We start from the raw sequence: 10,628 nt of genomic DNA, 5'->3' as shown, positions 1-10,628 counted from the left end.
GTCCCTGAGTAAAAATTCTGTGGCCCTAAGTAAAGTTTCTGTGGCCCTAAGTAACAATTCTCTGGCACTCAGTAACAATTCTGTCTGTCCCTGAGTAACAATTCTCTGGCACTCAGTAACAATTCTGTCTGTCCCTGAGTAAAAATTCTGTGGCCCTAATAACGTTTCTGTGGCCCTAAGTAACAATTCTCTGGCACTGAGTAACAATCCTGTCTGTCCCTGAGTATGAATTCTGTGGCCCTAACTAGCGTTTCTTTGTCCCTAAATAACGATTCTGTGGCCCTCATTAACAAGTCTGTGTCCCTGAGTAATGGTTCTCTGTCCCTAAGTAACTTTTCTCTGTCCCCAATTATCGTTTCTGTGGCCCTAACTCTGTCCCTGTCACTAGTACAGAGCGGTCTGCCTCTGTTCAATGACTGCAGGCAAATGAAGAATTCCAAAATGGCCGCTATTTATAGCTCGACCATTACACAGTGCTGGCTGGCTGCTGATTGGCTGATGCGATCACATGTAGTTGAGGAATGCATTATGGGTCAGTGCGCCTTGTCTGCGCGCCTTCCCAGACATCCCCGCTCCGTCGCCGCACATGTCAGCCGCCATTTTCTGAAAAATTTCGATTCGCGCGTCCGAATTAGGCTATTTTTCGGATTCGGCACGAATCGAAATTTTTCCGATATTCGACTCGAATTCCACTTCGGATACTTCGATTCGCTCATCTCTAGTGGCAATCAGTGACTGATAGCGGGACTGTTGCAGGCATTCTGACACTGGGTGGGAACTGATTAACTGCCACTCACATCCCCAGTGACATTAATACAGTGACCAGTGCTAATAAAAAGCACTGACACTGTACTAATGACACTGGGCAGGAAAGTGTTAACATCTGGGGTGATCAAAGGGTTAACTCTGTGCTGTGTGTATTTTGCTAGGGAGACATGATATATTGTTTCCCTCTGCTGTGCAGAGAGATACAAAGCAGCATGTCCATGCTGACAGGAGAGAGACCTGTTTAAACACAGGTCTCTCCCCTGTCAGCTTTCCCTGACGATTGCTGAACGCCGGCCGGGAAATCACCGTCCGGGACCTGGTGATTGACATCTCCAGCTGCCAATTGCGGCGCACGCCCCCTACCCGGAAAAGCAAATCACATATACTGTATATATATATATATATATATATATATATATATATACACGTGATTTTGCTCAGTCCTTCTGCCCTGTAGAGGTATTTCTGCTATAGGGCAGAGGGCAAGTGGTGTTTATACAGGCTGTTAGCCAGGAAGCAAGAGAAGCTGATTTCTCAATTAAAAAGCCCAATGTTGTCTAAAAGAACTACTACCAAGAGCATGCTTTGCATTAAATATTTATTGTCAAAAGTTTTTATATGAATAATGAAAAATGTATAAATATCCATTAATTAAAATATAACTTAAAAAAATAAAGTTTTCAAAATCACGACTTTTTTTTAGCTACCACTTAATTACTTATTCCAGCAGGTGTTCAATGATTGGATACCTGTCAGTTGTAGAGTATTTTTTTTTGGTTGACAATCAATCAGAAGGCAGTAAGTAAAATGAGGGCACATATTTCAAGAGACAACTTTCCTAAAGCATTGGGTATAGAACAACAGCTACTGACTTGGGAGAGAATGCAACTAAATCAAGTTATAGGATCTTCCAGGTTTTATTGCCAAAGCTTAATTGAACAAGATGAAATTAGAAGCTGATTGGCTATCATGCACAGCCGCATTGGATTCTGAGTGCACCAGTTTTAATAAATGTTCCCCTTTATGTTCTATGAAAATTAGATATTAGATAACCATAAGTATTTTTTTATGATGCTATAAATTAAACAGCTTAGAGTGAATCCGTATCTTTCTGTAGTTTCTGTTCACGTATATATGGGGTAAAAGGTATATGTATTTACCTTCTGCTTTGTTAGCTGGGATAAATGGTGAAGCAAAAGACACCTGTCTTGCCTTCCTATAATAAAGCTTTTGGTGCCTCTCACTGGAGGGCGAGGGGAGTGTGAGTAAGCCTAAGTTCACATTGCAGTGGGTCCTGAGCCCTGTTTTTGCAGCGGCACAGCAGCCCATTCATTTGAATGGACTACTGTGTCTGTAGGGAATGCAGGGAAAACTTCCCTGACCCTCTTTTAAAAAGCATGCACATGAAGCTGCATGCTATGGCACCATGCACAGCATTTTACGATGTTGGAGGCGCCATTAAAAAGTAATGGCACCCCTGTGCGTCTGCAGGTTGGGACCATGTGTGATTTACACACATGCCTGGACTTGCTACAATTTCCAATGCATTCCCAGACTTTGATTAACCACACACCATGAAATATAGCCTTTTCTCCTAAGAATTAGGAGAACATGCTTGCTTGCTGAGTATGAGCAAAATACAAACACCACTTAAAGCCACTGCTGACCAAACAACCAAATTGTATTTATATATTCCTTTTGTGCATAAATGCTATAGGGCCCTTAGAGTTTACCACTAGATCTAGATCCTTTGATTTAATAACCAACATACATTGCTTGAAATTGCTAGCTAAGGTGAAACTATGCCCCAAAGATACTGTATATGATAGCATTTTGAACTTTTAAATTTAGCAATTTAACCATGATCTACAGAGTGTTAACAAGATTAAACAGAAATAGAAAACATTTGTCATTGGAGTAGCTCTCTTCTTGGTGATGCGTTTTGTATTTGTGAAGAACTGCGTGGAACAAGTTTTTCAGAGGAACATATTCCGAGCTTTAAATCAAGTGCATAAGAATTGCTTAGGAATGGCCTCCTGCATTTATGATGTAATCACTTTACACAGTTATCATTGGCTATCCTAAGCGATAGATTATGTTCAAATGTCAGCTAAACATTTCCTTCCAGGATAAGGAAATGTCCAGAGGCAGGTGCATTTCAGTGCAAAGATTTCTGAGGACTGTTCTTTGTCATCAAGTGTTTCTCCATCATGAACTTGTTAAGATGGCAACATCCTAAGGCACGTGAGATCTGGATGAGATAAAAATGAAATGTTGATGAGGAAATGATTGACTGTCTTAACATTGAATTACGAAACTTTAAAATAAATTAACACCATGACACCGTGATAAGAACATTTGATTGTTGGCTTCTGAAGGGGCATGACTTTTTCTGCCATATATAAAAATTAGGTTGAAACAAATAGTCTATCTACCAGGAAAATTTTGACTCACTGTTTTGATTAAAGAATCATGCAGCTGGGTTGCGTCACAACACATTGTAGATTTGGTGTATGCCCCACTCACCTCCAGAAAGAAGACCCTCCCCCTGCTACCAAAGAGGAAAGCCCTGTGATACCACTCAACCAGCAAGAAGACTGCACTGAAAAGGTAAGTATATGGTGTTTTAAAAAAAAGATCGGGATGGGGGGACAGGGCTTGGTCTTCAGGAAGAGAGGCATTTTAAGTGCAGAAATGTAGATCTAGCGTTCACTTTGAATTACCGGTGAGTTTATTATATCTCTGGGTACTGTATTGGTGAAATATCTGCGCTATGTGAGTTCCCAGGTCTCCACACCTGCTGTGCCCATTATGCAGGACTCCCAATCTGGTTACATTTCTTTGTTTTTTTAATTTTCACTATAGAGAATGCTACAGAAGAAACAAAGGGCTAGTTCAGCTTACTATGTTCCAAATATAACTAAGATGTCACTTTTGGATGGCATGACTCTTTTAATGTCCATTTGTTGGTATGGAAAAACAATGGAACACCATGTTGTAGGAGGATCCAACCATGCCTGAGAAGCCTGCACTACTCCAGGACCCACCTAAAACATGGCCAACTCAGACCTAGCACACAGGTCACCGACAGTCCACAGCCCACTCAGAACTCTGTTGCACATGTACATGTATAGTGTATCTTAGACATGGTGTGCCCTGAATACACCATCATTATACTCAAGGTCACCCTTAGCAACAACTCTCCTCTGGCTGGGGACACTTCTTCCATCAGGCCAATGTCTTCCAAATGGTTACAGAATAGAGCTCTCCTACTTTTCTGTCCACCACCAACCTCTAGACTTACCAGGTTTTCACAGAGTTGCTCCGAGGGATCCTACCTTCCAATATGCAACAGTCTAGCAATAGGCTAACAGGGGTGCTATCTCACTTAACATCATCAAAAGTACCAGGGATTCATTTCAGACACTTCAAGCAGCTACAGGCTTGGTACAACTGAATTTAATTGAGGTAGTTCCTATTCATAGTTCTTTTAAGTGCAATATCTTTCTCTCAAAGAAAAGAATTCTTCCTTATGTGACAGTGTGCCTTCAGGCCCCAGTAGCAGGGGTGCCCAATTGGGGTAGGAAAAAAAGTTCCAAATCCTTATCCCTCTCTCTGAGCAGGCTCTTTCCTTCCAATCAGCTGGCAGAATCTGAAACTGGCTTGTCTCCACCCTACAACTGGAAAAGGTTGTAAAGCCAACTGCTTTCACACATTTGGCTGGCAAGGTAGCATGTAGGCAGAGGTTCTAGGAAATGATTCTAGGAAATGATTCCTAGAAGGCTTCAAATTAGAAATCCTTCTTAACGGTTGACAAATTAACGCCTGCCTACATGGTACCTTGCCAGCCAAATGTGTAAAAGCAGTAAATTGTGATATATCTATAAAGTGTTCCCCACACATGCTCAATATGTAGTCATTTTATTAATCTTTAGTTGTAAGGATACATGATACCTAATTACAATGGAGCAGTGTGGAAAAGGAAAGACCTGAATTAAAAAGAAAATAGGGAATGTTTACTTACAGGCATGCTTTTCCATATTTTCCTATTTTATAATACACATACAGAATTGTGGCAGCTATTTTTATTTTATTGCAATCTGCAAGCCACCTTCTTTAAAAAAAACAGCTCCTTTAAGATCTATGACACATAGGGATTAGTTAGATGTAGGGTATAGTTAGAACCATTGTAAATTTTGCCAATGGAGAGATTTCCTTTCACTTTCTGTCCAGGAGATGCAACAGAAAGTGAAAGGAAACCGTTGTCAGCAGTATAGGTGCCTCCACTGGCAGATTTACCCCCACCTTCTAATTTCACAAATTTTGGATCTACCATTTTTTGACTCAGAAACAATGGTCACCAAGCTAAAGAGATGGCAATTCTTCCCAGCAAGGACACAAGCAGCATAAAACAAGAAGAAAATAATGGTCTTTTCAATTGTTGCAGGTTTACTACTAACATCAATAAACACCAGACTGCTCGTTTTAACTGCTATAGCAAGAAAAAAGTTCAGCTCCCTTTTTTAAATTATGGCTAGTAAGACATTTGAGAAAGTACTGCAGTAAGGGACAGTATTTTTGCTTGTCAAAAATGTGCAACTGTTCTAATTTACAATGATTTATTGTGGCTCCTTTTTATTAAACTATTACATTTTAGTAAAAAATGTCTTTAGCAATTCAAAATAGTTGTTTTCTTTGTCAACAGGATTCTTACTAAGCCAAGCAGCCATAGTGATGAGATCTCAGTAAAAATGTTGACTAATAGGGGTTGCTTAGCAGAACCTGTGCAATGTGTCAGTATGAATGCCATTTCACCTTTCATAAGTCAGAACAATTACAGAGGACCTCCCCCCCCCCTCTCCACATCATCTAAGAATCTCTTCATGGCCATTGACCTATATAACATGAATTGGGACTTTTTTTTGGTCCTTTACTATTTTTTTTTTGCTTCAGGGGTGGACTTGCCCTCCCACCTCCATGCTCACCTAGGTGAGAATAATCTGTTCTTGCTGCCTCAGCCTCGTGGGATTCAGTGTCATATATCCCATCCTAGGAGGCTGCAGGAAGGTTGGAGCTGTAGTTGTCATTGGAGACCAGCTGCTGAACCCAGAAGAGGACAACCAAGATAGTGTGGGACCCAGACTGCTACATCTGATCAGCAGATCACAGCAAAACTGAGCTGAGCAGCACCACTGGGCTGGTGAGTATCTGAATCCAGGACAATGCTGCTTGATAGGTAAATGGAGCTAAAAAAATCATAGGAGTGACTGAAGTTCCTCTTTAAATATATTTAAAGTGGTTCTAAATGCTTCTGTGTAGCTCCCCCCTCAGCCTCCCTAGTACTTACCTGAGCCCAATCGCAATCCAATAATGTGCATGAGAGCAGCGGCTCACCCGACTCTCCCCATCTTCATTGGCTCAGTCACAGCCAGAGAGGAGGAAGAGGGGGAAGCAGGACTGAGGCACACTCTGTGTGTCGTATAGACAAAAAGAGCCAGCTTAGGAGTAAGCCCGTATGAGTTTCCCCATAGCAAGTGGCTTGCTATGGGGACACTCAGCAGGCGGGAAGAGCCAGGAGTGCTGGCGGAGGACCCAAGAAGAGGAGGATCAGAGCTGTTCTGTGCAAAACCATTACACAGAACAAGGTAAGTATGGCATGCTTGTTATTTTTTCTATTTACCTTTAGTTTCACTTGATTAATGATTTATTAATCCTGCCTGTCCTTCCTGTCCATAATCTGCATAGTAATTTTTCCTTAGCAGGATGTATCATGCTGGGGTTACTTTAAAGCATAATTAAAAGCAAAACTTTTTTAGATATAGTGGAAAAGGAATTATAACACCTGTCAGGTTTTTATTGCTGTGTCTCTGTTAGGGCGAATCACTCTCTCTATTTCTTCTGTTTATTATTATCACTGAAGTGAAAGTGAAAAATAAAATCACAAATTTTGAGTTGGCACTAGAAGGGGAATAGAGTGGAAACCTTTCAATATGGACACTGGTTTTCGCGGCATTGGTGACATCAGGAATAGCTTCTCCCTAATGGGACAAAGATGGCAAAACAAGGGGTGTAACCATCCCTTACACTATCCAAATTGAAAAAGTTCTACTTTAATAAATATCCTCCCATTGAGAGCCACCAGTCAGTACTTTGCACATCTTGAGGCTCTCAATTCCAGCTGTCACTGATAGCTCCAGTCCTCACTGGTGTTGCAGATCCAGTCAGAGTGGTTCCTGATCATGTCATCTCTCTGCCAGTTATGATGATATAGTGTTCATTTACATGTTGGGGATTTATTAACAAAATAATATTCAGCTTGTAGGTTCAACTACAGGCAGAAGGTGGCAATGTGCCTCTATTCAATACTGTAATTGTCAATTTCAATTACAGTATTAAAATTCATAATAAACAAAAAATAAAAACAGACTGAAAAATAATAAGAGTCTGGAGAAAATTACTTACTGTGAAGATAAAGCCCAAGTAAAAGAGAAATTACTATATTCAGCCAAGAAGAATGGCTTGTTTTTGATGAAGATGCTGTAAGAACAACAAAGATAAGTCAGTCATATGCTTTATACTTATTGTCTATATATTTGCATTTATGATTTTACTTACAAGTAGTTTTTGTACTGGTGGACTGGCTGAAAGATGTTGTTCTTGTTGATATTGTTTGGTTAGTGATGCCAGTGACTGAAGGTGATATGGTGCTCCTGGTTGTTGTAGATTTGGTACTGGTTGCTGTGTTGGGAAGTGCTGTAGTTGAGTTTGTTTGCTGCCTACTAGCAACTGTAGTAGAAGATAATGTGGTGATCCTGGTGGCTGTAGATTGGGTACTGGTTGCTGTACTGGGAAGTGCTGTTGTTGAGTTTGTTTGCTGCCTACTAACAACTGTAGTATTAGATAATGTGGTGTTCCTGGTAGCTGTAGCTTGGATATTGGTTGCTCTACTGAGAGGTGTTGTAGTTGAGGTTGGTTGCACGCTACTAACAACTGTAGAAGATAATGTGGTGCTTCTGGTGGCTGTAGCTTGGGTACTGGTTGCTGTACTGGGAGGCATTGTAGTTAAGGTTGTTTGCTGACTAATAACAGCTGTAGTAGAAGATAATGTGGCACTCCTGGTGGCTGTAGATTGGGTACTGGTTGCTGTACTGGGAAGTGCTGTTGTTGAGTTTGTTTGCTGCCTACTAACAACTGTAGTATTAGATAATGTGGTGTTCCTGGTAGCTGTAGCTTGGATACTGGTTGCTCTACTGAGAGGTGTTGTAGTTGAGGTTGGTTGCACGCTACTAACAACTGTAGAAGATAATGTGGTGCTTCTGGTGGCTGTAGCTTGGGTACTGGTTGCTGTACTGGGAGGCGTTGTAGTTAAGGTTGTTTGCTGGCTAATAACAGCTGTAGTAGAAGATAATGTGGTGCTCCTGGTGGTTGTAGCTTGGGTACTGGTTGCTGTGCTAGTAGGTGGGGTTGAGGTTGGTTGCTCGCTACTGACAACTATAGAAGAAGATAATGCGGTGCCCCTGGTGGCTGTCGCTTGGATACTGGTTCCTGCACTGGGAGGTGCTGTTGTTGAGTTTGTTTGCTGCCTACTAACAACTGTAGTATTAGATAATGTGGAGTTCCTGGTAGCTGTAGCTTGCATACTGGTTGCTCTACTGAGAGGTGTTGTAGTTGAGGTTGGTTGCACGCTACTAACAACTGTAGAAGATAATGTGGTGCTTCTGGTGGCTGTAGCTTGGGTACTGGTTGCTGTACTGGGAGGCGTTGTAGTTAAGGTTGTTTGCTGGCTAATAACAGCTGTAGTAGAAGATAATGTGGCGCTCCTGGTGGTAGTAGCTTGGGTACTGGTTGCTGTGCTAGTAGGTGGGGTTGAGGTTGGTTGCTCGCTACTGACAACTATAGAAGAAGATAATGCGGTGCCCCTGGTGGCTGTTGCTTGGATACTGGTTCCTGCACTGGGAGGTGCTGTTGTTGAGTTTGTTTGCTGCCTACTAACAACTGTAGTATTAGATAATGTGGTGTTCCTGGTAGCTGTAGCTTGGATACTGGTTGCTCTACTGAGAGGTGTTGTAGTTGAGGTTGGTTGCACGCTACCAATAATTGAAGCAGAAGATGATGCTGTTTGCTGGCTTCTTACAACTGTAGCAGTAGCTGATGGTAAAGTGGAAGTTAATTTAGTGGTTGGTAGACTGTGACTACTTACACTGTTAGCTGAAATTGTTGTGGTGCTGGGGGATGGTGATTGGTTGCTTGCTCCAGAACTTGTGATAGTTGATGATTTATGACTGTTGGCCACAAAAGTGGTAGTTGATGTTAAAGTAGGCATGGTATTAGATGAAGCCCTTATGGTGGTTGACTGTCTTTGGCTACTAATACCAACAGTGGAAGAGGGCATGGTGGTTGTGGCTGTCTGACTGTATGGTCCTCCACTGGGAATAACAGAAGTTGTGGTGGTTGAAAGATGTTGACTACTGGTAGAGGCAGACTGGTTGTTGGGTCTGGTATTGGTAAAGACAGCTACAGTTGAAGGAAAGCTACTGCTGGTACTGGCAATGAATGATGTTATTGTTGTGGTATTTATCTGGTTCTTGGGTCCCGTATTTGGAAAACCAGATGTTGGGGTGACTGAAGGTTGTTGACTACTAGTGTCAGCAAAGGATGAGAGTTTTACGGTATATGTTGACTGGTTTGAAGTTCCAGTACTGTGTGAAACGGCTGTTGATGACAGTCCTTGTCTGCTGGTGCCAGGAGTTGTGGTTGGTAGATTTTGACTGCTAGCATTGGCAATAACTGGTTGTGTCATAGTAGAAATTGTTTGGTTGCTCAGTCCAGTGTTGGGAAAAACTGGTACAGTTGATGGTTTTTGACTGCTGGAACTGGCTATGGAGGATAGTAATACTGTGGCAGCTGTCTGGTTTTCAGCTGCTTTATTGGGAATACCAGATGTTAAGGTGGCTGAAGGGTAATGGCTACTGGTGCCAGCCATGGATGATGGTGTTATTGCAGATTGGCTGCTAGATCCAATGCTGTGGAAAACAACTGTGGTTGGTGGTTTTTGACTGCTTTTGACATTCTCTGTGTGTAGAGATGCTGACTTGCTAATCTCTGTATTCAAAGAAGTGACTTTCATAGTTGTAGATAATGATTGTCCAGCAGAATTGGTGGTCACTGGTTGACCACTAAACTTTGATACTGAAGATGTCTCCCTATTATTGGTTGATGGTGACACACTACCAGTGGTGAACGTCCTGGTTATTAGTGATGATGCAGAAGATTTGCTAGCAGTTGTAACAAAAGGATATGCTGTGGTAAATGCAGATGTTCTTCCAGAAACACTAGGTGCGCTGGTATAATTAGATGAGTGCTGATTAGTAGTATTGAACCTAGCTGGTGAGCCACTTGTTGGAACAAGTCCTTGACTGGTTTTGGAAACTAGTGAGCTTCCATGAGTTCCAGTACTTTGTGCTGATGCTGTATTGGTTGATAGAGGCTGGACACTGGAACCTATTCCAATAGAAGTATTTTTGCTTTTTGTAGAGATTTTTAATGTACTGAATATTGTTGTTTTGGTAGTAGACTTTAATGAAGTACTTGTAGAACCTGACGTAACAGTGCTTGATTTGCTACTAAACAAAGTTGAAGTACTTGTTGCTGAAGTAACCGTTGGGGTTGCAGTTGGATGTATATTGTTTATCAACTGTTTTATCAATGAAGATAAGTCATTCAGTAGTTTCTTAATGAGATCACCCACTGTTGACAGTGACGAGAGTGCTGTCTGACCTTCAACTGTGTTGACTGTGAAAAAAAGTAGCAATTACATAGGCAGTAAGTTAATTGTAATGATCTTATAAATATAAGTTTTA

At 41.5% G+C, this 10,628-nt stretch overlaps 1 protein-coding gene across 1 annotated transcript in view; it reads right to left on the bottom strand.

Moving 5' to 3' along the window:
- Window positions 1-1,349: 1,349 nt before the first annotated feature.
- Window positions 1,350-10,628, bottom strand: part of LOC149460349 (uncharacterized) — a 32,075-nt gene continuing 22,796 nt past the window's right edge. The window contains exons 2-4 of the mRNA XM_089679864.1: window positions 7,384-10,560; window positions 7,231-7,305; window positions 1,350-3,019 (exon numbers count right to left, since the gene is read on the bottom strand). Coding sequence (XP_089535990.1) covers window positions 2,988-3,019; window positions 7,231-7,305; window positions 7,384-10,560 — 3,284 coding nt within the window. The 3' untranslated portion in view covers window positions 1,350-2,987. The remainder of the gene's footprint in view (window positions 3,020-7,230; window positions 7,306-7,383; window positions 10,561-10,628) is intronic.

The sequence above is a fragment of the Staurois parvus genome, unplaced genomic scaffold (genome assembly GCF_062004578.1).
Source record: "Staurois parvus isolate SC_StPar_1 unplaced genomic scaffold, SC_StPar_1.0 ptg000232l, whole genome shotgun sequence".
Classification (NCBI taxonomy): Eukaryota; Metazoa; Chordata; class Amphibia; order Anura; family Ranidae; genus Staurois; species Staurois parvus.
Note: the sequence above shows the minus strand (reverse complement) of the source record. Positions and strands in the feature narration are given on the sequence as shown.